General features: G+C 34.8%; 2 protein-coding genes across 13 annotated transcripts in view; both read left to right on the top strand.

The window, feature by feature from the left end:
* The window catches only part of WDPCP (WD repeat containing planar cell polarity effector), a 429,099-nt gene that overhangs the window by 392,952 nt on the left and 8,815 nt on the right, over positions 1–27,332 (top strand). For 11 of the 12 annotated variants that reach the window (XM_072768570.1, XM_072768566.1, XM_072768568.1 and 8 more), the window contains one exon: positions 24,615–24,643. In XM_072768570.1, coding sequence (XP_072624671.1) covers positions 24,615–24,643 — 29 coding nt within the window. Of the gene's footprint in view, positions 1–24,614; positions 24,644–26,187; positions 26,700–27,332 lie in introns of those variants that run through there. The other variant, XM_072768562.1, reaches the window with a different exon arrangement.
* LOC140642320 (ADP-ribosylation factor-like protein 4A) lies at positions 1,991–2,812 on the top strand. Its single transcript, XM_072842707.1, has one exon. It carries the CDS (start codon positions 1,991–1,993, stop codon positions 2,498–2,500), a length of 510 nt encoding a protein of 169 aa, XP_072698808.1. The 3' UTR covers positions 2,501–2,812.

Here is a 27,332-nt window from a genome sequence, read left to right as displayed (position 1 = left end):
CTCTATCTCTAAGGTAAGGAATAAGACTGGGATGTCCAATTAAAACACATTTTACCCATCATGTTAGCAAAGATGTGGATTGTTAGGTATCCAAAGAAATAGCATTTTTTTGGCCTCGTAAATTAATATAACCTTTTTAGAGTTTAAGTTAGCAATATCAATTAAAATTCACAATATTCTGGGTTTGGACCCAGGGCTTCCACCTCTAGAAATTAATCCTAAATAAAGAGATGGACCCAAGGCACCTTGGTGGCTCAGTGGTTGAACATCTGCCTTCGGCTCAGGGCATGATCCTGGAGTCCTGGGATCAAGTCCCTACATGGAGCCTGCTTCTCCCTCTGCCTATGTCTCTGCCTCTCTCTCTGTGTCTCTCATGAATGAATAAATAAAATCTTAAAAAAAAAAAAAAGACTGGGATGTCCACACTCACCACTGTTATTTAACATAGTACTGGAAGTCCTAGCCTCAGCAGTCAGACAGCAAAAAGAAATAAAAGGTATCCAAATCAGCAAGGAAGAAGTCAGTCTTTCACTTTCACAGACAACATGACATAAGAGCATGAGAAGAAGAGAGGCAGAGAGAAAAGCAGACTCCCCGCTGAGTAGGGAGCCCGATTTGGGGCTTGGTCCCAGGACCCTAAGCTGAGCTCAAGTGCTGAGCTGAAGGCAGCACTTAACCAACTGAGCCACCCAGGCATCCCATGACATGACATTTTACATAGAAAAGCCAAAAACTCCACCAAAAAAATTATCAGAAATGCAGCAAAGTCACAGGACACAAAATCAACCTGAAGAAATCCATTGCATTTCTATATACCATAATGAAACAAGAGAAAGAGAAATCAAGGAATTGACCCCATTTACAACTGCACCAAAAACCAGAAGACATCTAGGAATAAATCTAACCAAAGAGGTAAAAGATCTGTACTCTGAAAACTAGAGAACACTTATGAAAGAAATAGAAGAAGACACAAAGAAATGGGAAAACTTTCCATGTTCATGGATTGGAAGAACAAATATTGTTAAAATGTACTACCCAAAATAATCTATACATTTTATGTGATCCCTAGCAGTTTTCACAGAATTAGAACTAATCATCCTAACATTTGTATAGAATCACAATAGACCCCTGATAGCCAAAGCAATCTTGAAAAAGAAAACCAAAGCTGGCGGCATCACAATTCTGGACTTCCAGCTCTATTACAAAGCTGTAGTCATCAAGACAGTATGGTGCTAGCAAAAAACAGATGCCTAGATCAATAAATGCCTAGAATTTAAAAACTCAGAAACAAACCCACAATTATATGGTCAATTAATTGACAAAGGAGGAATGAATATACAATGGGAAAAAGACAGTCTCTTCAACAAATGGTGTTGGGAAAAGTGGACAGCTGCATGCAAAAGAAGGAAACTGAACCACTTTCTTACATCATACACAAAAAATAAACTCAAAATGAATGAAAGACCTAAATGTGAGCCAGGAGACCATTAAAATCCTGGAAGAGAACCCTGGCAGCAATCCGTTTGACTTCAGCTGTAGCACCTTCTTACTGCACACGTGTGTAGAGGCAAGGGAAACAAAAGCAGTGAACAACCGGGACCTTCATCAAGATAAGAAACTTCTGCACAGTGAAGGCAACAATCAGCAAAACTAAAAGGCAACCTACAGAATGAAAGAAGATCTTTGCAAATGACGTATCTGATTAGTTGGTTAGTTTCCAAAATCTATAAAGAACTTACCAAACTCAACATCCAAAAAACAAATAATCCAGTAAAGAAATGGGCAGAAGAGAGCTGCATGGAGAGCTAAACTGAGTGGACATGAGGTGCATCTACCCACAAAACCCCGTGTAAAAAATGCCTACCAAATGCTTTCTCATTTGGACCCAGACTCCAATTTCGGAGTCTGGCAGCTGGATCCCCTAGGAAGAGAGGTTTTAAAGCAGTAAGAAGAAAACATTTCAATTTGGAACACTTACTTGCACCTGGAAATGGGGAATGGACTGTCAGACCAGACTTCTATCTTATCCAGCCTGCCTTCATTTCAGTCCTCTCACATTGTTATTTGGGGTTTGGACTGTGGTAGAATGACAACTCTATTATATAGGCTGCAGTTCAATGAATTTGTAAATGCTGTACCTACCAAAGGATTTAACACTGAAAAAATTAAGGCAACCTTGGGAAATTCTAAAACAGTCACTTTTCACTTCTGGGATGTAGGTGGCCAGAAGAAATTAAGGCCACTGTGGAAGTCATATACCAGATGCACAGATGGCATTGTGTTTGTTGTGGACTCTGTTGATGTTGAAAAAATGGAAGAAGCCAAAACTGAACTTCATAAAGTAACCAGGATATCAGAAAATCAGGAAGTCCCTGTACTTATCATTGCTAACCAACAGGACCTGAGGAATTCACTGTCTCTGTCTCAACAAATTGAGAAATTGTTAGCAATGGGTGAACTGAGCTCATCAACTCCCTGGCATTTACAGCCCACCTGCTAAATCATAGAAGATGGACTAAAGGAAGGACTTGAGAAACTACATGATACGATGATTAAAAGAAGAAAAATGTTGCGGCAACAGAAAAAGAAAAGATGAATGGTGATCCTTTTTATATCTGTGTGGAGTAGGTTTTCTCTGGTCTGATGTTGACAAATGGAAGAGTGTCTACAGCCTGGTTTGTCTGCCTGCCCTCCTGGATGCTGATAAAGCTTTGTTTTGTTGGACAATCCAATGCCCAGCTCTTTTGCCTTGTGGAAGATGAGTAAATGGAGTGCTTCTTAAAATGGTCTCTTCTCCTTACCCCACAAGGCTTTTAGTACTACCATTCTGGGAAGCCAAGTGTGGATAGTTTACTGACCATAAAACAGTTGTGGAAATTTGACCTGAAGTTAGTGAAATAAAACTTTGAAGAGTGTCTGCCTAGTATTTTGTCCTTACATCTTGTGGGGGGAAGCCTTTACAAGGAAATAGCATATAAGGCTTTGTATGTTAAGATAAAATGCTAATGAATGGAAATGTTAAGGTAGATTAATATATATATACAGTTATATCGATCACTTTAGTCCAACCAGTAAGGGATACAGAAGAAGTGTTTGCTTTTTTAAGTTTTGGCCAAATGAATTTTGACATTTTTCTGGAATCAAATGATGTGATGCTATATCTTAATTCTAGACAATGTTTAAGTTGGTCTAACTTAAAATAATAAAAATAAGATATTGAGGGCCAAAAAGAAATGTAAATGGGCAGAAGACATGACTAGACATTTTTCCAAAGAAGACATAGAGATGGCTTAACTAGTACATCAAAATATGCTCAACATCACTCATCACCAGGGAAATACAAATCAAAACTATAATGAGATACCACTTCACACCAGAATGGCTAAAATTAACAACACAGGAAACAACAGGTGTTGGTAAGGATGCACAGAAAGGGGAACCCTCTTACACTGTTGGCAGGAATGCAAACTAGTGCAGCCACTTTGGAAAACAGTATACAGGTTCTTCAAAAAGTTAAAAATGGAACTACGCTATGACCTAGCAATTGCACTGTGAGGTACTGACCCAAAGGATACAAAAATACATATTTGAAGGGGGGCACATCCATCCCAATATATATAGCAGTATTATTAACAATAGCCAATGTATGGAAGGAGCCCAAATGTCCCTCAACTTATGAATGGATAAAGATGAGGTGGTGTGTACACACACACACACACACACACACACACTGGAATATTACTCAGCCATTCAAAAAGAAAGAAAGAAATCTTTCCATTTGCATGATGTGGATGGAGCTAGAATGTAAAATAAGTCAGTCAGAGAATGACAAATGCCATATGATTTCACTCATATGTGGAATTTAAGAAATGAAACAAATAAACATAGAGGGGAAAAAAAAAAGAGGCAACCCAGAAAATAGACTCGTAACAATAGAGAACAAACTGAGGGTTGCTGGAGGGGAAGTGGGCAGGGGAATGAATTAAATGGGTGATGGGTATTAAGGAGGGTACTTATGAAGAGCACTGAGTGTTACGTCTAAGTGATGAATCACAAATTCTACTCCTGAAACTAATATTACACTATATGTTAACGGACTAGAATTTAAATAAAAACTAAAAAACAAAACTTTAAAAAAAAGAATAAAAGAGAGTTTTCCAGATAAACATAATCTGAGGAAGTATATTACACCAGTTCTGCCTTACAATAAGTACTAAAGAGAGTTCACCAAAAAAGCTAAACAGTTACATGAAAGCATATGAAAGTACAACTGTTACTGTTAAAGGAAATACTGTAATGGTGGCATGTAAAGAACTTTTAACACTAGTACACAAAATTAAGACAAATGTAATAAGTATAACTATAACCACTAAAATGAAACACAAAACAGAAGTAAAATCTGAAATCAACTAAAAGTTTGTGTTAGAAGGAAAGTGTACACATTCTGTACATAACTGAAATTAAGTTTTTATTAGCTTAAAACAGACTGCCTTAACTAGAAAATGTTTAATGTGGTAACTACAAAAAGCAAAAGATATGATAGCTGCATCAAAGATAAAGAGAAAAGAATCAAAGAATACTATTACCACTATTGCTACTATAAATTCATCAAGTAAAGGCTAGTGAAGAAGAACATGATCAGTACAAAACAGACAAAAACAGTTAATGAAATGGCAATAGTAAGTCCTTTGCTATCACAGTAATTACTTTAAATGTAAATGGGATAAACTCCTCAATCAAAAGAGACAGTGGCTGAATGAATACAAAAACAAGACTTAAATATATGCTGTCTACAGGAGACTCACTTTATTTTTTTAACTTATTTAAGAAACTTCTACACCTAATGTGGGGTTCGAGCTCATGACCAACAGTCACAAGCTCCTGCAACTGAGCCAGCCAGGCACTCTGAGACTCACTTTAGATTTAAGGACACACACAGCCTAAAAGTGAAAGGGTGGAGAAAGATATTCCATGCAAATGGTAGCCAAAAAAGAGCAGGAGTCATTATAGTGGACAAAATAGACTTTAACTCAGAAACTATCAGGAGACAAATTAAGAATTCTTTTTTGGTGATGAGCACTGGGTGTTATATGCAACTGATGCATTTAAGTTGTGAAAACTGAAACTGAAACTAATGATGTTGGCTAATTGAATTTAAATAAAATTTTTAAAAAAGAATTTTTTTGAAAAGATAAAATCAACATTACATAATGATGAAAGGGTCAATTTACCCAGAAGATGTAAGAATTACAAATAAAAACCCAACATCAAATATAAACCTATCAGTATATATTAAACAAACAGTATATGTTAACCAAACATTTATAGATCTGAAGAGAGAAACAAACAACACAATAGTAGTATACTTTAATACCCACATCTTTATAATGGATAGATCATCCATAGACAAAAAAATTCAGTAAAAAAAAGAAAATGTTAGAACTGAATGACCCTATACACCAAGTGGACACTAAAGACATACAGAACATTCCTAAAACAGAATATTCATTCTTCTCAAGGACACTTGGAACATTCTCCAGGATAGATCATTTGCTAGGTCACAACCAAGTCTTAACAAATTTTAAAAGGCTGGAATCATTTGAAATATCTTTTCTGACCATAATGGAATGAAATTAAAAATGAATAATAAAACAAAAACGAGAAAATTCAGAAATACTTCAAATTTTAAAAACATAAACATCTATTGGGTCAAATAAGAAATCAAAAGGGAAATAAGAAAATACCTCTAAACAAACAAAAATGAACACACACATACCAAAACTTATGGGAGGCAGCAAAAACAGTACTGACAGGAAAGTTTATAGCCATAATCTTTTTATTTTTAAAAAATCTCAAACAATATAACTTCATACCTCAAGGCACTAGAAAAGAAGAAGCCAATCACAAAGTTGGCAAAATGAAGAAATAATAAAGATTAAAGCATAAATAAAAAATAGGAAGACAATTTTCAAAAATCAATGAAATTAAGAATTGTTTTTTTGGAAAAGATAAAGTCACCAAACCATACTACCTACCAAGAATGAATCAAGAAGAAACAGAAATCCTGAACAGACCAATAACAAAGAAGGAAACTGAAGGAGTAATTATAAACCGTCCAAAACAAAAAAAGCCCAGGATCAGACACCAATCTCCCCAAACTCTTCTAAAAAAAATCAAAGAAGAGCAATTACTTACATTTATTCTAGGAGACCAACGTCACTCTGATACCAATGCCAAAGACATCAGAAAAAAAAAGAAAACTACAGGTCAATATTTCTGACAAACATAGATTCAAAAATTCACAACAAAATACTAGCAAACTCAGTTCAACAGCATGTTAAAAGAACCATACATTGATCAGTGTGATTTATCCCTGACACACAAGGATGGTTCAACATACAAATGTCAATAAATGTGATATACACAGTAACATAACAAAGAATAAATTTCACATGATCATCTCAATATACACAGAAAAAGCATTTCACAAAATATAAGACCTTCTAATGATAAAGAAAAAAAACTCTCAACAAATACAGTATCAGAACACACTTCAACATGGTAAAGGCCATTTACAAAAAGGCCACAGTGAATATCATACTCAACAGTGAAAAGCTGAAAGCATCCCATTTAACTTCTGAAACAACGACGTTTACTCTCCCCTCTCCAATTCAACACAGTACAGAAAGTATGAGGCAGAACAATTTTTTTAAAAAGTAGAAAACTTTGAAGCCTCCATAAGAAGCACTGTTATGAACCAATACATAAATTCAGTAAAGATACAGGATATAAAATCAACATACAAAAATCAAAAGGAAATTTTAAAAAACAGTTCCATTTACAATAATATCAAAAAAGAATGAAATACTTACATACAAATTTAATCAGGGAGGTAAAATACACTGAAAATTACAAAGCATTGATGAGAGAAATTTAAAAAGAAACAAATTAAAAAAAAAAAACAAATAAGTGAAAGGACACCTCATGTTCATGGACTACAAGACTCAGTATTGTTAAAAAGTCCCTACTTCCTAAAGCAGTTTGTATATTCAACACAATCTCTATCAAAATCCCAGTGGCAGGGTGCCTGGGTGGTTCAGTCAGTTAAGCATCTAACTTCAGCTCAAGTCATGATCTTGGGATCCTAGGATGGAGCCCCAAGTCAGGCTCCCCACTCAGTGGGGGAATCTGCTTTTCCCTCTCCCGCAGCCCTGCGCTTGCTTGTGCTCTATTTATCTCATTCTCAAATATATAAAATCTTTTTTTTTAATCCCAATGGCATTTTTTATAGAAATAGAAAATTCTAAAATTTATTTGGAACTAAAGAAGACCCCAAATAGCCAAAGAAATTTTGATCAAGAAGAATAAAGCTGGAGGTATCGCACTGCCCAATTTCAAAACATATTACAAAGTTATAATCAAAACAGGATGGTACTGGCATGACAACAAATATAAACTAATGAAACAGAATAGAGAGCTAAGTCCATGCATCTAAGGATCAATTGGACATCATCAAGGATGCCATGAATATGCATAGGGAAAAGACAGTCTCATCCATAAAGGCTGGTGGAAAAATTAGAAATTTACAAGTAAACAGATGAAACTGGACCTTGTCTCTCTCTGTATTTAAAAAAATCAACTCAAAATGGATTAAAGACCTAAACTTGAAGACTGAAACAATGAAGTCTTAAAAGAAAATCTAGGGGAAAAGCTACCAGACATTGGTCTAGACAATTATTTATTGGATAGCACAACAAAAGCACAGGCAACAAAAGCAAAATATAGACAAATGGGATTAGATCAAACTAAAAGGCTTCTTCACAGCAAAAGAAATCCTCAACAAAATAAAAAGGCAACCTACAAAATGGAAGAAAATATTTGCATACCAAGTATCAGATAAGGGGTTAATACCCAAAATGTATAAATAACTACAACTCAGTGTATACAATGGAATGTCATTCAACCTTGAAAAAGGAAATCTTGCCATTTGTCACAACACAGATGGGCCTGAGGACAGGATACTATTTAAATAAGCAGACACAAAGAGACAAATCTTACATGATCTTGCTCATATGTGGAATCCAAAATAGTCAAATACATATAAGCAGTGAGTAGAATGGTGGGTACCAGGGCCTGGGGGGAGGAGGAAATGGGAAAGTGTTGGTCCAAGAGTACAAAATTTCACTTCTGCAGAGCAAATTCTGGAGATTGACTTTACAATACAGGACCTATGATGAATAATACTGTATTATATACTTTAAAATTTGCTAAAACAGTATATCTCATGTTAAGTGCTCTTACCACAAAGGAAAAAAAGGGAAAAGGACAAAGGGACTATGGGAGGAAACTTTTGGAAGTGATACATAAGTCTATGGCAATTACAGTAATGATGGCTTCCCAGGTGTATGCTTATCTCCGAACCCAGCAAGTTGTATATGTGTAAACAACTACAACTGTTTGTATCACTGTGGTTAATATAGTTCCCTTTGTGGCACTTTAAGAAATGTGATTGAAGAACCTGAGTTACTTTGGAACAACCAATATTTGGTTGTGAGATTCTGTTGTTTTGATAGTGACAATCATTGTATTTGGCTAGCAGATCATAGCTTTTTATGTTTTCTAACCTTAATGATATAAAGGAGCAGTGGAAGATAAGGATTGAAACCTAGGTTATACCCAGATTTTGGATACGCTTTGGTGTAAGGCTAAAGAGTTTACATTTATTTCAGTAGGTATTTACATGGTTTTTAAAGTTGTCAAGCAGGAGAGTGATACAATCAAAAGCATGTTATAAAAACATTAATCTGACAGTCTCATCCTACACTGGCTGAAATGAGGGAAGGAAAACCTAGCTAGCAAGCTTATTATAATAATTTGGTAGTAGACCTGTGTGAAAATACTGATAGTAAGAACAAAAAAGGTTAATTTTGAGAGATACTATGATAAAAGATTTAATAGGACTTTTTACATTCTTTTATCTGGCATTCAACAAATATTTATTGAGTGCCTACTCTGAACCAGAAACCATGTTATGCATTGGAAATAGAGGTAAAAGATATAATCTCTGCCCATAATGTGTTCACAGGCAAAAACTCTGTTAGAAGGCTCTGAGGCATTCTCCAAACTGACATTAAAGCGACCTAAACCACTTAGTCCTTGTACAATCTGTCCATATCATCTCTATCCAACCTTACTTACTACTACACATTTTAACCACTTCCTCATCAAACAATACAAGTATGACACCTTCTACCCAATGCTTCTAAAAATATGCACCTTGAAAGTGATTAATCATTTCCTACTGACAAATTCTAATGATCTTTTTCCAGGGCTCCTCCACATGACCGCTGGTAGCATTCTATATTGACTGTTCCTTGAAACACTCTTATCTTTACCTTCCTTGTTCTCTAGCCCACTGAATCCTCTTTTGCCCTATTTAGATCTTAGTCATTTCTAATAACTGTTTTAAAAATATACAGGTAGGTTTAAAAAAATTTTTAAACAACCAGTTCTAAATAGGTGGCTATATGACACATCACGTCTTCTCATGTGTGAACTGCCCCACTTAAGCATCAAAGGACGAGTGTAGTAAGAACAAACTAATGAACATGGGTAGTATTAGGGTTCTCCGGACAAACAAGAACCAACAGGGGTGATGGCTGTGTGTGTGTGTGTGTGTGTGTGTGTGTGTGTGTATTTTAAGGAATTGGCTCATGTGGTTATAGAGGCTGACAAGTCCCAAAATCTAAAGTTAGCAAGCTGGAAATCAAGGAGTGCTGATGGTCTAATTCCAATCTAAAGACAAAAAGGCTCAAAATCCAGAAAGAGCTCATGTTTCAGTTCAAGCCCAAAGGCAGATAAAAAGAAACCACTGTCATTAAAAAATAAATAAATAAATAAATAAATAAATAAATAAATAAATAAATAAACAAACAAACACTGTCATAGCTCAAGGGCAGACAAGCAGGGGTTCCATCTGATTCAAGAGAGGGTCAGCTTTTTGTTTTATTCAGGCATTCAACTGACTGGATGAATTTCACCAACCACATTAGGAAGGACAGTCTGCTTTAGTCAATCTATCAAGTTTAACTTGAAAACTCATCCAAAACACCGTCACAGAAATACCCACAATAATGTTTGACCAAACAGCCAGATACCATGACAAAAATCTGGGCCCAAATGGACACATAAACTTAACTGTGAGTCCTGCTTAGCCAAGTGTATTTACACAGAACAAAACCATTATAAGGGTGATATTTACTAATGCAAAATAACAAGGAGTAATTTTATGGAGATGAGGCTGATGAGGACACTATAAACTAAACTGATACACCAAAAAGCAAAAACAAAACCTAATGACTGACCATGTTATCTAAGTTAAGAACTTTACTGAAATTTGAAGGGTTAAAAAAAAGTGGAAATTAGCCCAAGCAGCGGCTTAGCTTCCCTTTTTTCTTTATAGAAATTATATATTAGTGAAACTTTATGTGGGGAAAGACCAGTTTTGTTTCTTTCCCTTTTTAAATAGTTTCTAATCCAACATTTTAAAGACATGAAGAGGGCAGCCCGGGTGGCTCAGCGGTTTAGCGCCGCCTTCAGCCCAGGGTGTGATCCTGGAGACCTGGGATCGAGTCCTACGTCGGGCTCCCAGCATGGAGCCTGCTTCTCCCTCTGCCTGTGTCTCTGCTTCTCCCTCTGCCTGTGTCTCTGCCTCTCTTTCTCTCTCTCTGTATCTCTCATGAATAAATAAATAAAATCTTTAAAAAAAAGACACGAAGATGTGTTTAATCCCTAATCATCAGGGAAATGCAAATCAAAACCACAATAAAGTATCAACCCACACCTGTCAAGTTGGCTATTATCAAAAATACAAAAAGAAAAAAAATTGGTGGTGAGGATGTAGACAAAAGGGAACCCCTGTACACTGTTGCTAGGAATGTGAATTAGTACAGCTGCTATGGAGAACAGGATGGAGTTTCCTCAAAAAATTAAAAAGAGAGCTACCAGAGGATCCAATGATTCCACTTTGGAGTATTTATCCATAGAAAACAAAAACACAAAGAGATATACATATCCTATGTTCACTGCAGCATTATTTACAATGGCCAATTATAGAAACAACCTAAATGTCTATCAGTAGGCGAATGAATAAGGATGATGTGAGATATATACACACACAAGCACACACAATGGAATATATTCAGCCACAAAAAAGAATGAATTCTTGCCATTTGTGACAACATCGATGGACCTGGAGGGTTTTATACTAAATGAAATAAGTGAGACAGAAATGCAAATATCATGATTTCACTTATATATGGAATCTAAAAAACAAAACAGACTCATAGATAAAGGAAACAAACTGATGATTACTAGAGTGGGGAAGGCTTGGGGGCAGGCAAAATAGGTGAAGGGGATTTAAGAGATACAAACTCACAGTTATAAAATAAATCAGTCCTGGGGATATAACATACAGCATAAGGAATATATGATGCAATATATCAATAATACTGTAATAACTTAGTATGGTGACAGATGGTAACTAGATTTACCACAGGGGTCATTTTATAATATACAAATATCAAATTACTATGATATACACCTGAAACTTCTTCCATAATTTGACTATTGTAAATAATACTGCAATAAATATAGGGGTACATTTATCTTCTTAATATTTTTTTATTCTTTAGGTAAATACCCAGTAGTGGAACTACTGGATCATATGGTAGTTTTGTTTTTAATTTTTTGAGAAAACTCCACATACTCTTTTCCACAATGGCTGTACTAGTTTGCATTCCCATCAACAGTGCACAGGGTTCCTTTTTCTCCACATCCTTGCCAACGTTGTTGTTTCCTGTATTTCTCATTTTGGCCATTCTGACAGGTGTGAGGTACTATCTCATTGTGGTTTTGATTTGTATTTCTCTTAAGATGAGTGATGTTGAGCATCTTTCATGTGTCTGTTGGCCTCCTGGATGTCTTCTTTGGGGAAATATCTGTTCATGTCTTCTGCCCATTTTTCAACTGGGTTATTTTCTGGCATTGAGCTGTATCAGTTTTTTATGTATTTTGGAATATTAACCCCTTTTCAGATGTATCACTTGCAAATATCTTCTGCCATTCAGTGGGCTGTTTTTTTATAGTTTTGCTGATTGCTTCCTTTGCTGTGCAGAAGCTTTTTATTTTGATGTTTTTTTAAATATTTTATTTATTTATTTGAGAGAAAAGAGACACAATGCGAGCAAGGGAAGAGGGGCGAAGGGAAAGAAGAGTGAGAAGCAGACTGTCCACTAAGCAGGGAGCCTGATGTGGGACTTGATCCTAGGATCCTGGGATCATGACCTGAGGCGAAGGCAGACATTTAACCATTGGAGCCACTCAGACACACACACTCCCATATAATTTATTTTTGCTTGCTTCTCTTGCCTTAGGAGACAACATCTTAGAAAGATGTTGCTATAGCTAATGTCAAAGAAATTACAGCCTGTACTCTCCTTCTAGGATTTTTATGGTTCCAGGTCTCCCGTTTTGAGTTTATTTTTCTGTATGGTGTAAAAAGTGGTCCAGTTCCATTCTTTTGTAGGTTGCTGTCCAGTTTTCCCAATACTGTTTGTTAAAGAGACTATTTCCCCATTGCCTATTTGCCTCCTTTGTTGAGGATTAATTGACCATATAACTGTGGGTTTTATTTCTGGGATTCCTGTTCTATTTCATTGATCTATGTGTCTGTTCTTATGCTAGTATCATACTGTTTTGATTCCTACACCAATGTAATAGAACTTGAAATCTCCAGTTCTGTTTTTCTTTTTCTTTAGCTCTTCAGGGTTTTTGTGGTTCCATACAAATTTGGGGATTCTAGTTCTTTGAAAAGTGCTGTTGGGATTGCATTAAATCTGCAGACTGCCTTGGGTAGTGTGGATATTTTAAGAATAATAGTTAAGACAAGGAAAGAATCTTAAAAGCAGCAAGAGAAAAACAATTTGTTACACACAAGTGAAACCCCATGATCAAAATTTTTGAGTGGAAACTTGGCAGGCCAGGAGGAAGTAGGTAAAATATACTGAAAATACTGGGGCGGGGGGGGAAAGCTGCCAATAAGAATACCTAGCAAAGCTGTCCTGCAGATTTTTGGTTTCAGACAAGCAAAATCTAAAAGAATTATTGCCCAAGGACCAGACTTATAAGAAATGTTAAAAGGACTTCCTTAAGCTGAAACATGGGGCACTAATTAGTAATAGGAAAACGTATAAATCTCACTGGTCAGGGTAAATATATTATTAGTAAAAATTAAAAGTAATCTTATATTGTAGGGACGCCTGGGTGGCTCAGGAGTTGAGCATTTGCCTTCAGCTCAGGGCATGATCCTGGAGTCTGGGGCTGAGTCCCCTCATCAGGAGCCTGCTTCTACCTCTGCCTATATTCCCTGCCTCTCTCTCTGTATCTCTCATGAATAAATAAATAAAATCTTTAAAAAAAATAAAAGTAATCTTATATTGTAAAGGTGATTGGTTAATTACTTACAAATCTAGTATGAAGGTTAAAAGACAAAAGTAGTAAAAATAGCAATAACTACAATAAACTCTAAATGAATGCTGAAAGCTGAAAGATGCAAATTGTGACATCAAAACAAAATGTGGGAAAGGGAGAAAAAAAGTCAGGTTTAGAATGCATCTGAACTTAATATGTCCATTTAAGATAGGGTGTTTTATATATATGTGTGTTATATTATATATATATGTTATTTTATATAAACCTCATAAAGCAAAAGCCTATAGATATACAAGATAAGAGGAATCTAAGCATATTACTACAGAAAATTGTTCAATCACAAAGGAAGAGAGCAAGAAAAATAGAATAATACTATATAGCAAGAATGAAAATTATATGTGAATTAAATGCTATGAAAATTGAGATATAGCTACTATTAACATTTTTTTTATCTCTAGTGTATTTTATAGTATTCAGGATGTAATTTTGATAGCAACATAATATGTATTGGTTTACTTTAATCATACCTCTGTCATTGAACAAATCGGTTGTTTACCAAATAAATAATTAAATAAACAAACAAACCTAAGCAAGCAAGTGAAAAAAAAAAAAAAAAACAAAAGAAAAAAAAGGAAAGGAACAATAAAATCTTAAAAATAGCCAGAAAACAATTAACAAAATGCAATAAGTACATATCCATCAATAATTGTTTTAAATGAAAATGAACTAAATTCTCTAATAAAAAGACACAGAATGGCTGAATGGATAATAATGCAAGATCCATTTATATGCTGCCTACAAGAGACTTCCTTCAGATGTAAGGTCATTCAAAATTAAAGTTAAGGGTAGAAAAAATATACTCCATGCAAATGAGAACCAAAAGAAAGCTGGGATAGGTTACAGCAGAAAAGATACACTTTAAGACAAAGACTATGATAGGAGACAAAGTCATAAGATAATGATAAAAGGACCAATTGAACAGGAAGATATAACATTTGTAAATGTTTATTCATCCAGTGACGAAGCACCTAGATAAATAAACATTAATCGACATATAAAGGGAGAAATAGGGATCCCTGGGTGGCGCAGCGGTTTGGCGCCTGCCTTTGGCCCAGGGCGCGATCCTGGAGACCCGGGATCGAATCCCACATCGGGCTCCCGGTGCATGGAGCCTGCTTCTCCCTCTGCCTGTGTCTCTGCCTCTCTCTCTCTCTCTCTGTGACTATCATAAATAAATAAATAAATAAAAATTAAAAAAAAAATAAATAAAGGGAGAAATAGACATCAATTAAAAAATAGTAAGGGACTTAAATTCCCCACTTTCATCAATTAGATCATCCAGACAGAAAAATCTATTTTAAAAATTTACTTAAATGACATGTTAGGCTAATTGGACTTAACACACACATACAGAACATTCCATCCAAGCAACAGAATAGTCTTAAGTACATAATGGAACATACTCCAGGAAAAATCACGTTAGGCCACAAAACAGTCATAAAAAATTTAAGAGAACTAAATTATATCAAGCATTTTTTTCTGACGACAGTGTTATGAAACTAAAAGTCAATTACAGGAAAAAAAAAGTGGAAAATTCATAAACGTGAAGATTGAACACTTGGCTAAACAATGAAGGAGTCAAAGAAGAAACCAAAAGAAAAAGCAAAATGACATGAAAGAAATTTGAAAATGAAAATACAACATATCAAAACTTATGAGATGGAGCACAAGCAGCTCTAAGAGGGAAAGTCAGAATGATAAATGTCTTCATTGAGAAACAATATCTCAAATAAACAACCTAACTTTACACTTCAAGGAACTAGAAAAAGAAGAACAAACTAAACTCAGAGTTAGTAAAAAGAAACAACAATCAGAGCAGAAATAAATGAAGACTAAAAAAAAAGAAAAGAAATGAAAAATACATTACTACTGGTATCACAGAAACCTTTACAAAGGATAAGAGGCTACTATGAACAATTTTAAAGCCCCCCAAATTGGAAAATCTGAAGAATTGGATAAAGCCCTAGAAACATACAGCCTACCAAAGTGAATCCTTTAATCAGACCAATAACAAGTAGATTGAATCTCTCATCAAAATTTTCCCCAAAAGAGAAGTCTAGTACCAGATGACTTCACTGGTGAAATCTACCAAACATTTAAATAAGAATACAAATTCCTTAACTAAAATTAACAAGACAGGAAACAACAAATGTTGTGAGGATGTGGAGAAAGGAGAACCCCCTTACACTGTTGGTGGGAATGCAAGCTGGTATAACCATTCTGGAAAACAGTATGAAGGTTCCTCAAGAACTTAAAAATAGAGCTACCCTACAACCCAGCAATTGCACTACCAGGTATTTATACCAAAGATACAAATATAGTGAAACACCAGACACCTGCACCCCAATGTTCACAGCAGCAATGTCCACAACAGTCAAACTGTGGAAGGAGCCAAGATGTCCATTAGCAGATGAATGGATAAAGAAGATGTGGTATCTCTCTCTCTGTCTCTCTCTCTCTCTGTCTCTCTCTCTCACACACACACACACACACACACAAACACACAGAAATATTAGTCATCAGAAAGGATGAATACTTACCATTTACACAGATGTGGATGGAACTGGGGGGTATTATGCTGAGTGAAATAAGACAACTGAAGAAAGCCAATTATCATATGGTTTCACTCATATGGGGAATATAAGAAGCAGTTCAGAGGATCATAGTAGAAGGGAAGGAAAACTGAATGGAAAGAAATCAGAGGGAGACAAACCATGACGGACTCTTAACTCTGGGAACAAACTGAGGATTGCTGAGCATTAAGGAGTGCATGTGATGTAATGAGCACTAAGTGTTTATACAACTGATAAATTATTGGACACTAAAAAATATTAATTCTTCTGAAACTCTTTCAAAATAGAGCAGGGAACTTTTTTAAACTCATTTTATGAGGCCAGTATTACCCTGATACCAAAAGTAGACAGTGGCACCATACAAAAGAAAATTACAGAGGCCAATATCTCTGATAAACTTCAACAATACATTAGCAAACTAAATTCAACATAACACTAAAAGGATCATTCACCATGGTCAAGTGCAATTTGTTCCAGGGATGTAAGGGATGGTTTAACTTTTAAAAGTCAACCAATGTGATACACCACATTAACACAATGAACAAAATATATGATTATATCAATATATACAGAAAAGGCACCTGACAAGATTCAACATGGATTTATGATTTTAAAAAATCTCAAAAGGTAGTTTTAGAGGGAACATATCTCAACATAATAAAGGCCATATATGACAAGCCCACAGCTAACATTATCCTCAATGGTGAAAGCTGAAAGCTTTTTCTCTGAGATCAGGAACAAGAATGCCTATTCTTGTCATTTTATTCAATGCAGTATTGGAAGACATAGCCAGAGCACTTAGGCAAGAATAATCAATAAATAAAAAGTATCCAGATTGAAAAGGAAAAACTTAACTGTCACTATGTGCAAATGACATGATATAGAAAACCTAGACTCCACCAAAAAACTGTTAGAGTAAATATATTCAGTAAAGTTATGGAATACAAAATCCATATACAAAAATCTATTGTGTCTTTATACCTAATAGTGAACTACCAGAAAAATAAATAAAACAATCTGATTTACAACTGCATCAAAAAGTATAAAATACCTAGGAATAAATTCAACCAAGGAAGTGAAAGACATACACACTGAAAACCATAAGGCATTGATAAAAGAATGAAGGTGACACAAATAAAATGAAAGATAAACCATGATCAGATTGGAAGAATACTGTTAAAATATCCATACAACTCAAAGGAGTCTATGATTTAATACAACCCCTTTCAAAATGCAAAAGGCATTTTTCACAGAAAAAGAATAAACAATTTAAAAATCTATATGGAAGTACGAAAGACCCCAAAAGCCAAACCAGTCTTGAAAAAGAAGAATCCCGCTGCAGATATCCCACTTCCTGATTTCAGACTATATTACAAAGCTATAGTAATCAAAACAGTAAGGTATTGGCATAAAAACAGAAACATAGATCAATGGAAAAGAATAGAGAGCCCAGAATTAAACCCAAGCATATATGGTCAATTAATTTACAACATAGAAGACAAGAATATACAAAGTGGAAAACAGTCTTTTCAGTAAATGGTGCTGGAAAAACTGTTACAGCTACTTATAAAAGAATGAAACTAGACCACTATCTTACATGCACAAAATAATCTAAAATGGATTAGAGACTTGAACATAAAATCTGAAGCTGTAAAACTCCTTAAGAAAATATAGATGGTAAAAGACTTGACATCTATCTTAGAGACAATTTTTTGAATCTGACACTAAAAGCAAAGGCAACAAAAGCAAAAATAAACAAGTGGAACTACAACAAACTAAAAAGCTTCTGCACAGAAAAAAAATCATCAACAAAATGAAAAGACAACCTACTGAGTGGGAGAAAATATTTGCAAATCATGTATCTGATAAGGGGTTAATATCCAAAATAAAGAACCCAACAACTCAATAGCAAACAAACAACCCAATTTAAAAATGGACACAAGATCTAAGTAGATTATTTTTAAAGATGACGTACAAATATCCAACACATGAAAAGGTACTCAATATCAGTAATCATTAAAGAAATGCAAATCAAAACCTCAGTGAGATATCACCTGTGAGAATGGTTATTGGCAAAAAGACATGAAATAATAAGGGTTGGCAAGGATGTGGAGGAAGGAGAACCCTTGTGCACTGTTGGTGGGAATATACACTACAGAAACAAAACGGAGATTCTTCAAATAATTGAAAATAGAACTGCTGTTTGATCCAGCGACTCAACTTCTCTGTATGTGTGCAAAGCAAACAAAAACACTAACTTGAAAAAGTATCTGCACGCCCATGTGCATTGTGGCATTATTCACAATAGCCAAGACATGGAAACAACCTAACCGTCTGTCAATGGTTGAATAAATAAAATATGGTATAAATACACAAGGGAATATTATTCAGCCATAAAAATCAAGGAAATCCTGTCATTTTTGACAACATAGATGGACCTTGAGGTAATTATACTAAGTAAAATAAGTCAGAGAAAGACAGATACCGTATGATCTCACTCATATGTGGAATCTCAAAAAACAAAAAACCAAAAAAACCAAACTCCTACAAACAGAAAAGAGATCAATGTTTACCAGAGATGGGGGTGGTGGGAGATATAAGTGAAGGTGATCAAAAAGTAGAAATTTCCATTTATAAAAGTCATGAGGATATAATGTACAGCATGATGACTATAGTCAATAATACCATATTGTGTTTCTGAAAGGTGTTAAGAGAATGCATATGAAACGTTCTCATCACAGGAAAAATAATTGTAACTGGTGATAGAAATTAACTAGACATACTGTGGTGATCGTTTCACAATATAGCAAATCATTTTGTTGTACACCTAAAACTAATATAATGTTATATATCAATTACATCAGCTTTTTAAAATGTAGTAAAATTTTAAAAATAAAAATAGCCAAATTTTGTTAAACAAACACAAAATTATCCTGTCAAACGGTCATAAAAGTTTATAATTGCTTCTAATTTTTTTCTATCACAATTAATAAAGTTAACAGATCAACAATAAATAGTCTGCAGATCAGTTATTAGTCTTCATCCCATACTCTGAGTAATACTAGTCTAAGAATAATGCCCATTAAACTTAGGGAGGAAGCTCATATAATAAATTTGTGATGAAATAACAGAAATATTGGATGTGTTCAAGTCAGAAAGACTTAATGGATAGGCACTGTAAGGGATTTAAAACAATGGCTAATGATCACAAGTATTTCTTTAAAAAAAAAAAACATCACAGGGGTCAGCTTAACACTGATAATTTTCTTGATCAGATACTGAAAGAACTTCTCCAATAATTTAGCATCTTTCTTATAAAACTAATCAGACCAGGATACAATCAGCAAGTCTTTTCTGCAAAGCAATTCTCATCTTATTAATTTAGTTTATTTCTATCACAGTCTATATATAGTTAAATTATAACCTTCATACCCCAATTTTAAAAGACTCATGATTGTGTCCTGGATTCCAAAACAAGCTAGAAAGTGTTTTGTATGTGTATGTGTATTTTTTTAAAATCTTAATCTCTCTACCATTATTAGGGGACAATCTCAGTAAGAGTGTCAGTAGTAAAGCAAACAGTCATTGAGCATTTACAATGTACCAGGCTTTCTGCTAAGTATTTTAGGTGCTATGCTAAAGTTAGTTATCTTCCATTTAAAGAATAGCTATTACTCAGGGTTTTTTTATTTGAGTAGAAATAAATTTTAAAGTGATAAGAAAAAGGGAAAATTGATAGATATCAATGTTAAAAAATAAAAGTAATAGTACCATAGTTTGAAAAAAGGCTATCTAGACTAGAGATCCACAAAGTACAGCCCATATGCCACTTGTTTTTTGTTTTTTTTAAGAGTTTATTTATTTGAGAGAGAGAGAGAGAGAGAGAGCAGAGAGGGAGAGCACGCAAGTGGTGGGAGAGACAGGAGAGGGAGAGGATGAAGTAGACTCCCCGTTGGCCCCTGAGCCCAACACAGGGCTTCATCTAGGACCCTGGTCATGGGATCATGACCTGAGCCAAAGGCAGGTGCTTAACTGAGTGAACCACCGAGGCCCCCCTGCCACTTGTTTTTGTAGAGCCCACAACTGAATGGTTTTTACATTTTTAAATGGTTTGGAATAAGTCAAAAGAACAATATTTTGTGACACATGAAAATTATATGAAATTCAATTTCACTGTCTGCAAATAAAGCTTTATTGGAGCACAGCCATGCTCATCCTTTTCCATGTTGTTTATAGCTGTTTTCATGCTACAATGTCAGAACTGAAGAGCACTTTACCTGGCTGTTTGGCACAATGCAAATTGCAGTGACATGATTACAGATGCACCGCATTTCAAGTGCCACACAAATTGCCATACCACAGCTTTTTATTTTATTTTTATTACCAGTTCATACCCAACATATCAAAATAAGGAAAGAAAATCAGACTTAAAATGTCCTACTTTTCAGGCACAGTAGAGTGTGATTTTTGTTACTGAATTAGAAAGCCAAGCATTGTGTTTATAATGCAAGGACATTATTATTATCCTCAAAAGAATCCAATGTACAGCAATATTACCAAAGGACTCATCATAGTATCCCCTGCCCACGGGCAAGCAACAGTTTTGAGAAAAAGTAGAAAATTTACAGAGGAGGTCTTATCATAGGAGAATTTCTTCACTAACAGAAAATAAACATGAGGTATGACCAAAGTAAGGTTCTGAGTGGCTCATGTGTTAGTCAAGCAAGGAAAGCCATTTACTGATGGTGAGTTAATTAAATCATGTTTGAGTATAGAAGATGAAGAAATGGGGCACCTGGGTGGCTCAGTGTTTGAGCACCTTCTTTCAGCTCAGATTGTGATCCCCAGGTCCTGGGATTGAGTCCCGCATCAGGCTTCCCAGCAGAGAGCCTGCTTCTCCCTCTGCCTAAGTCTCTGCCTCTCTCTCTGACTCTCATGAATGAATGAATGAATGAATGAATGAGATAAAGAAATGTATCCAGAGAAAATATACTTAAAACTGTTGGCCATTGGGCAAATACATACATTTGCTCAAAAAGTTGAGGACACTGGGAGCAACATTAATAGTTTATTTTTTTTAAGACAAAGGAAGATGATTTCAAGTGGTTTTCTGTGATCGACAGACGTCTATTGTTCAGTTGTTTCTTTTTTTTTAAAGTTGAGGAGTCAGAGCCAAGTTTGAAGTAACGAAAGAATTAGCCTCTATGAACAGTCTGTGTAAAACAATTTCAGGCAAGAATATTTTCAAAGTTGAGAAACCTCTAATTCAGCATAAGCTAAAGTGGAATTGGCTGAGATGTGTTACAACTGATAATGATAATATATGTGGAAGGAAAAAAGACAAATTTACAAAGCTTGTAAAAAGGTGTTTAAAAAAGTGAAGGTGTTTAAATCTATTCTTTAAAATCAAATTAATTTAAAATTTTTAAATGTTTAACAGTTACCTTGCCAAAAATATTTAAATGTATCATATATTACTGAACCAATAGTGTCAAAGGTGAACTTCCTTCATGCCTGTGAGTTTTACTACTTTCAATTTTTGTGAATTTTTGTCAAAAATAGAAAGTGAATATCCTGACTTGCCCTTCTATGCAGAAGTTCAAAAACTTAGTTGTTAAAGCAGTGACTTTTTTTAGCTAAACTCTGAGACTGAAGCTTTTCTGGATGAGAAAGAACCATCACTGACCACTATTACCAAATTGAATGGCTTTTTGAAATCAGCTTTTGTTTCGAATTTGATCATGTTTCTCAAACTAAACCTAAAATTTTAAGGCAAAAGTTACAATACATGAAATTTTTACTGAAGTAGAGATATTAACATTGTTTGAATTACAAAGTAATGTCAAGTTGGGTTGTCAAGAGTTTAAAAAAAAAGAAATGAGATCTGTATTCCCACACAAATCTGAAGTAGATATATTTTCTGATCTCAAACTAAGTTCTAATAAGGGTAAACAACTGTCCCAATTTTAGCACTTTGAGTCCCAAATCCGGGGAAACCACTTAGTCCCAGAATATCAGAACAAGTGGTCTCCCTAATTCCAGGAGCATTTTTCAGACCCAAATACAAATGCAAAGGAAATTTCCATATTTCAAAATCTATCAACTGTGTAATTGGGGAGGTTCCTGGAACCAGCAATTGGAAATGATTAATCTGCAATGTAATGACATGCCAAAAGGCAAACATCGAAAGAAGAATCGAACAGAATTCTACAAAATACAGTGCTGCTGATAGGTGGTATCAGTATCTGGTAGTACTTACCTGTTGGAAAGGGCATTTTCAAAGGTGAAATATGCAAAATATCAACAGAGATTAGTATTAACAGAACATTTGGAGTTGAGTTTGTTAAGAGATAACACTAACTTTGAACCCCAATTAAATGATATCACCACATTCCCATTAGGTGTATATCACACAAAATACTCAATTATAATTTTAATTTTATCACTAAAAACTTATAGAACTTTTCTCTCTTGATTTATAAATACTTACATAATATCTTCAGTTTTGCCTCTTGGCCTGCAAAGCCTGAAATATTTACTGTCTGGCCCTTTACATAATGGGGCCCCCCATCGTGACTAAGACAAATATAGTTAAGAGATGGGGACTCTTAGAGTTGACAAGAAACTAAATGAAGCAGTAACTACTGGCTTTTATGAGAAAAATAAACAGCAGTGATATATATTTAAAAGACTGTAACATAACAGACTCAGAAGCAATCACTTCATTACACCAATCTCTTTAGACGTCCATCTAGAATCTAGATTTTAGATCTTAACCCTTCTGCCATGGAAGTTCATTTTATTTACATGAAAAAATTGGCAGGGATTCAAGGAAGATGGATAATGACTAGCATGGTGAAATTTAGTGTTCAATTTTTGAAATGTTTAGCTTAAAAAATATCGAGAGTATAGACAACGATTTCTATTTAAAACTACACAAAGTACCCTGGGCTGTTTTTAAGGTCTAAGGAAGATTAAAAAACAAATTAAAGCAGGATAGGGTTTTTTGGTTTTTAGTTTTGTTTAGTCATAATATTTGTTGACTACTGGGAAGAGAGAATGTTGAACAAGTTTCTGAGAGAGACTATTAGAATTTTTACACTCCTAGAGATCTTTAAGAGAATAACCATCTTACTGTAGGATTTAAACTTTTTTTAAAGATTTTATTTATTTATTCATGAGAAACACAGAGAGGCAGAGACATAGGCAGAGGGAGAAGCAGGCTCCACGCAGGGAGCCCGATGTGGGACCCGACCCTGGGTCTCCAGGATCACGACCTAAGCCAAAGGTAGATGCTCAACCACTGAGCCACTCAGGTGCCCCTAAACTTTTACCTACCTAAAGGAATCAGCCATCTATTCTTTTAAGAAATTAAGATGTCCTATGAAAGCATTACAATCCAGATTTCACAGCATGATTCCATATCATATTAGAAGTGTTATGCAATTTTTGAACTACGTAGGTATATATATATATATATATATATATATTACTATATATAGCTAGTCATATAGCTAACTAGCTAATTTTGAACTATATAAACCAGACATCCCAGTCTACATAAAAATATCTCAAAATAGCAAGTAATTTTAAGTTAATGTCAGACAAGTCAAATATATTTTTATAGAAATACAATCATCATCAAGGCATTTCTTGATGCTAGGACTACAGGGAGGAATACGGTAAGATGCTGCTGCTGAGCTTTAGAAAACATAGTCTACTTGGGAAGGCAGACTAAATAAAGGAAATAAATAATAAGTTAACATAAGCATAATGCCAAATGAGTGGTTTATGCATGTATGCACTAAGTGCTATAAAAGAAACATAGCTGATAATTATAAATACCAATTATATATACAATATTACTTGTTTCAAGGGCGAGAATGTGCAAATTAATGTCTACCTAATATCTATCAATAATGAGAAATTAGACTATAGCACTATCATAACTTTCCTCTTGGCCTAATGGCATTTAAATTTAAGCAAAGATGTTTCTTTTAAAAGCATCATTTCATATACTATACCAGAGCCAGCAGGTATATCGCCGCTATGAGAGCAATAATCAAATACAATATTCTTTCCCACTGAGGAAAAAAAAAAAAGGCCTCATGAAACTTCTCAACACAGTTCTCTAGGTAACCACCACTAATCAACCAGAATTGGCACTTAGATGAAACTTACTTGCCATGTAAGTTTTAAGGTATCAGAACAGAAGGAACAATGTAGGCACAGTCTACTAATTTGACTTCAGTGCAGATATTAGTCCTAAAAGTATGTATGAGAATCACTGGTACTTTCATACTTTTTGAGTGTTCGCTACTGCTATCTCTTGAATTTTCAGTATTTCAGTTTGTTTAAATTAGGATTATTTTAAGTTCCTCTCTTTCTACCAAGGATATCTTAAAAGGTTCTGTTAACAATTCTCATTAAGGACCTTTATTAAATTGAAGATAATTAGATAATTAATGTTGTCATATTTTATTTTTAAAGGAGAAATGAGAGAAGACTGCGAAGAACAGGTAAAACACTTCCTTTTACTGTTTATTATTAGACAATTAAATTCCAATAGAAAAGTATACTATATGTGATTATTTTGAACGCAGAAAAAGATGCCTACTGGTAAACATTAACTGCAAAATCTCCTAATTAACTATTCAGCTTTTCAATATTTCAAGACTATAATATTAAAATAGTTATTTTTGAAAAGTAAAACTATATAATGGAACATGTACAAATTAAATTATATATGTAGATTTTGCTTCAAAATAATACAGTGGGGAGAAAAGTCGGAGAGATATACATGGATTAAAGTTACAAAGAGTTGATATTTGATGAAGGTGGGTGACTGGTAAAATAGCAGTTTACATATACTATCCTCTCTACTCTGTATATGTTTGAAACTACCCAAAATTTAAAGTTTATTTGTTTTTATTTAAATTTCACTTAGTCAACATACAGTGCAATATTCGTTTATGGAGTAGAATTCATCACTTACATTCAACACCCAGTGCTCATCCCAAGTGCCCTTGTTAATACCCATCATCCATCTAGCCCATCTCCCACTCACCTCCCCCCATCAACCCTCAGTTTGTTCGCTATCGTTAAGAGTTTCTCATGGCTTGTTTCCCTCTCTCCTTTTTTTTCTTTACCCCCTTCCCTTATGTTCATCTGTTTTCTGCTTTAAATTCTACATATGAGTGAGATCATATGGTATTTGTCTCTCTCTGACTTATTTCACTTTGCATAATACACTCTAGCTTCATCCACATGGTTGCAAATGCCAAGATTGCACCATAATTAAAAGTTTAAAAATAAAAGGTTTATAATAATGACAAAGTTATTCAATTCACTTTCATTATTTTTATGTATAATCTTTATAAGTAATCCATGTGGGATCCTTCTCCTTATTCTGCTATTAACATATCTAAGTTCATTTTGAGGAAATATCAATGACTTATTATACCAATTTCAAAAAGGTGAGGTGTGAGTCAGAGAAAGTCTCCTAATTTTATTAAAAGTTCATAGCGGATTACCATAGTAACTGATTCATTCTGAGACTCTTCTTGGCTTGTAGCCTTACAATTGGGAGTGGAACAGATTTGGGGCATAGGCCACAGTTTTCTGACCCCTGGTTTAAAGTAATAAGTTGGTAGCCCAACAACCTCCGCATACCCAATAAAAAAGAGAGATTAAAATCTAAGAACTCATGGATTTTTAGGTACTTGATGTGTTTCAATCCCTTGGAAGTCATTATTGGTTTTGATGTGCCAATTGTCTCCCTTCAGTGTTGCTTCCTTTGTCCTTTTGATATGGCCCAATTAGTCTTTGGCAGCTTTACTTTTATGATGCAAGATGTCCCAGACTCATACATTTCCTGCTTTAGATTTGGAACTTACTATTTCTCCATTTCTACTATTTTCTCCAGGGTTTTACAGCTTTAAGACTTTTTCAGTGGATACAAATACAAATTTTTTAAAAGAAAAAAAGTTTTAACTGATGTTTCTTATTAATTCAAAATTAAGATAAAAAGTTTTATTTCATCTCTTTGTGTTTTGTCTTGCAGCTCTTTTGTCTGATGCTAGAAGTCTTGGCCCTTTCTTTTAACTAAATACCAGTTAACTGAAACTGCTTCCATTTAGTCACCAGTGACCTCCAAATTGCCAAACCAATTATTACGATTTAATTCATCAGAGCTTTCTATGCTAACACTACTACTGACTATGCTCTTAATCTTGACATTCATCGTCCATTACACAACACTCAATTAATTTTTCTACCTTGCTCTTTCTATCTCCTTCTATGACTTACCAGCTTTTAGCCTTTTCTTAAACAATTCTATAATATTGACATTTTTTTATCAACTCTTAGGAATTAGTAACAGAGAGACATAATTGCTGTATCCAGCCCAGACTCCATCCCAACTTTCACACTGATATAACCTGTTCCTGCAGAACCATTTGCCAGACTGTTAGTTGTTCCTTCTGAGAAGTTTCATATCATCCTGTGCTTCTCCTACCACCATAAATGTCACTTTTTATTATACCTTCGGGTTTGTCTCTCTTACTACACTCTAAGGTTCTTAAAGCCAATACTTGTGTCCCTTTTGCTCACCATCTTATTAGTAGCAGGTATGGAATTCTGTAGTCAGTATTTATCAAATTCTGCTAAATACAAATGAATGAATGAATGAATATCGCTTTGACTAAATAACATCTGTTAAAAGAAAATTTTCACAATTTACTGACCTAGTAAGCTTTTAGTCAAATGATTCACGAATCAAGAAGCATCCAATCTGGTAGACAGGAAGGAAGTCCAAAAAAGTGTACAAAGCAAGATATTTTTTTCAATTAATTATTTTATTTTAGAGAGAGAGTGGGTGAGCGTGAGTAGGGAGAAGGGCAAGAGGGAAAGAATCTTCAAGCAGCCTTCCTGATGAGTGCAGAGCCTGAGCTGGGGCTCAGTCCCATGACCCATGAGATCATGACCTGAGTGAAAATCAAGAGTGGGATGTTCAACTGACTGAACCACCCAGGTGCCCCAAGGCAAAAGAGATTTATAGTACAAAGGCAACAGGAACAAGGATGTTATACTGGGCATTTGCTAATAGGTTAAAGCAGAGTTACTTTTATGGAGCAAAGGGAAGTTTTGGTGCAGGGTTAGGTAACTTGTGCTAAGCAGGCAAGCACTAACTAGTTGACCTAAGCCTTT

Source organism: Canis lupus, chromosome 11 (genome assembly GCF_048164855.1).
Source record: "Canis lupus baileyi chromosome 11, mCanLup2.hap1, whole genome shotgun sequence".
In the NCBI taxonomy this organism is placed as follows: domain Eukaryota; kingdom Metazoa; phylum Chordata; class Mammalia; order Carnivora; family Canidae; genus Canis; species Canis lupus.
Note: the sequence above shows the minus strand (reverse complement) of the source record. Positions and strands in the feature narration are given on the sequence as shown.

What these genes read in the sequence shown, in the direction of transcription:
- LOC140642320 (XM_072842707.1), top strand. Translation starts at nt 1,991, where the DNA reads ATGGGGAATGGACTGTCAGACCAGACTTCTATCTTATCCAGCCTGCCT.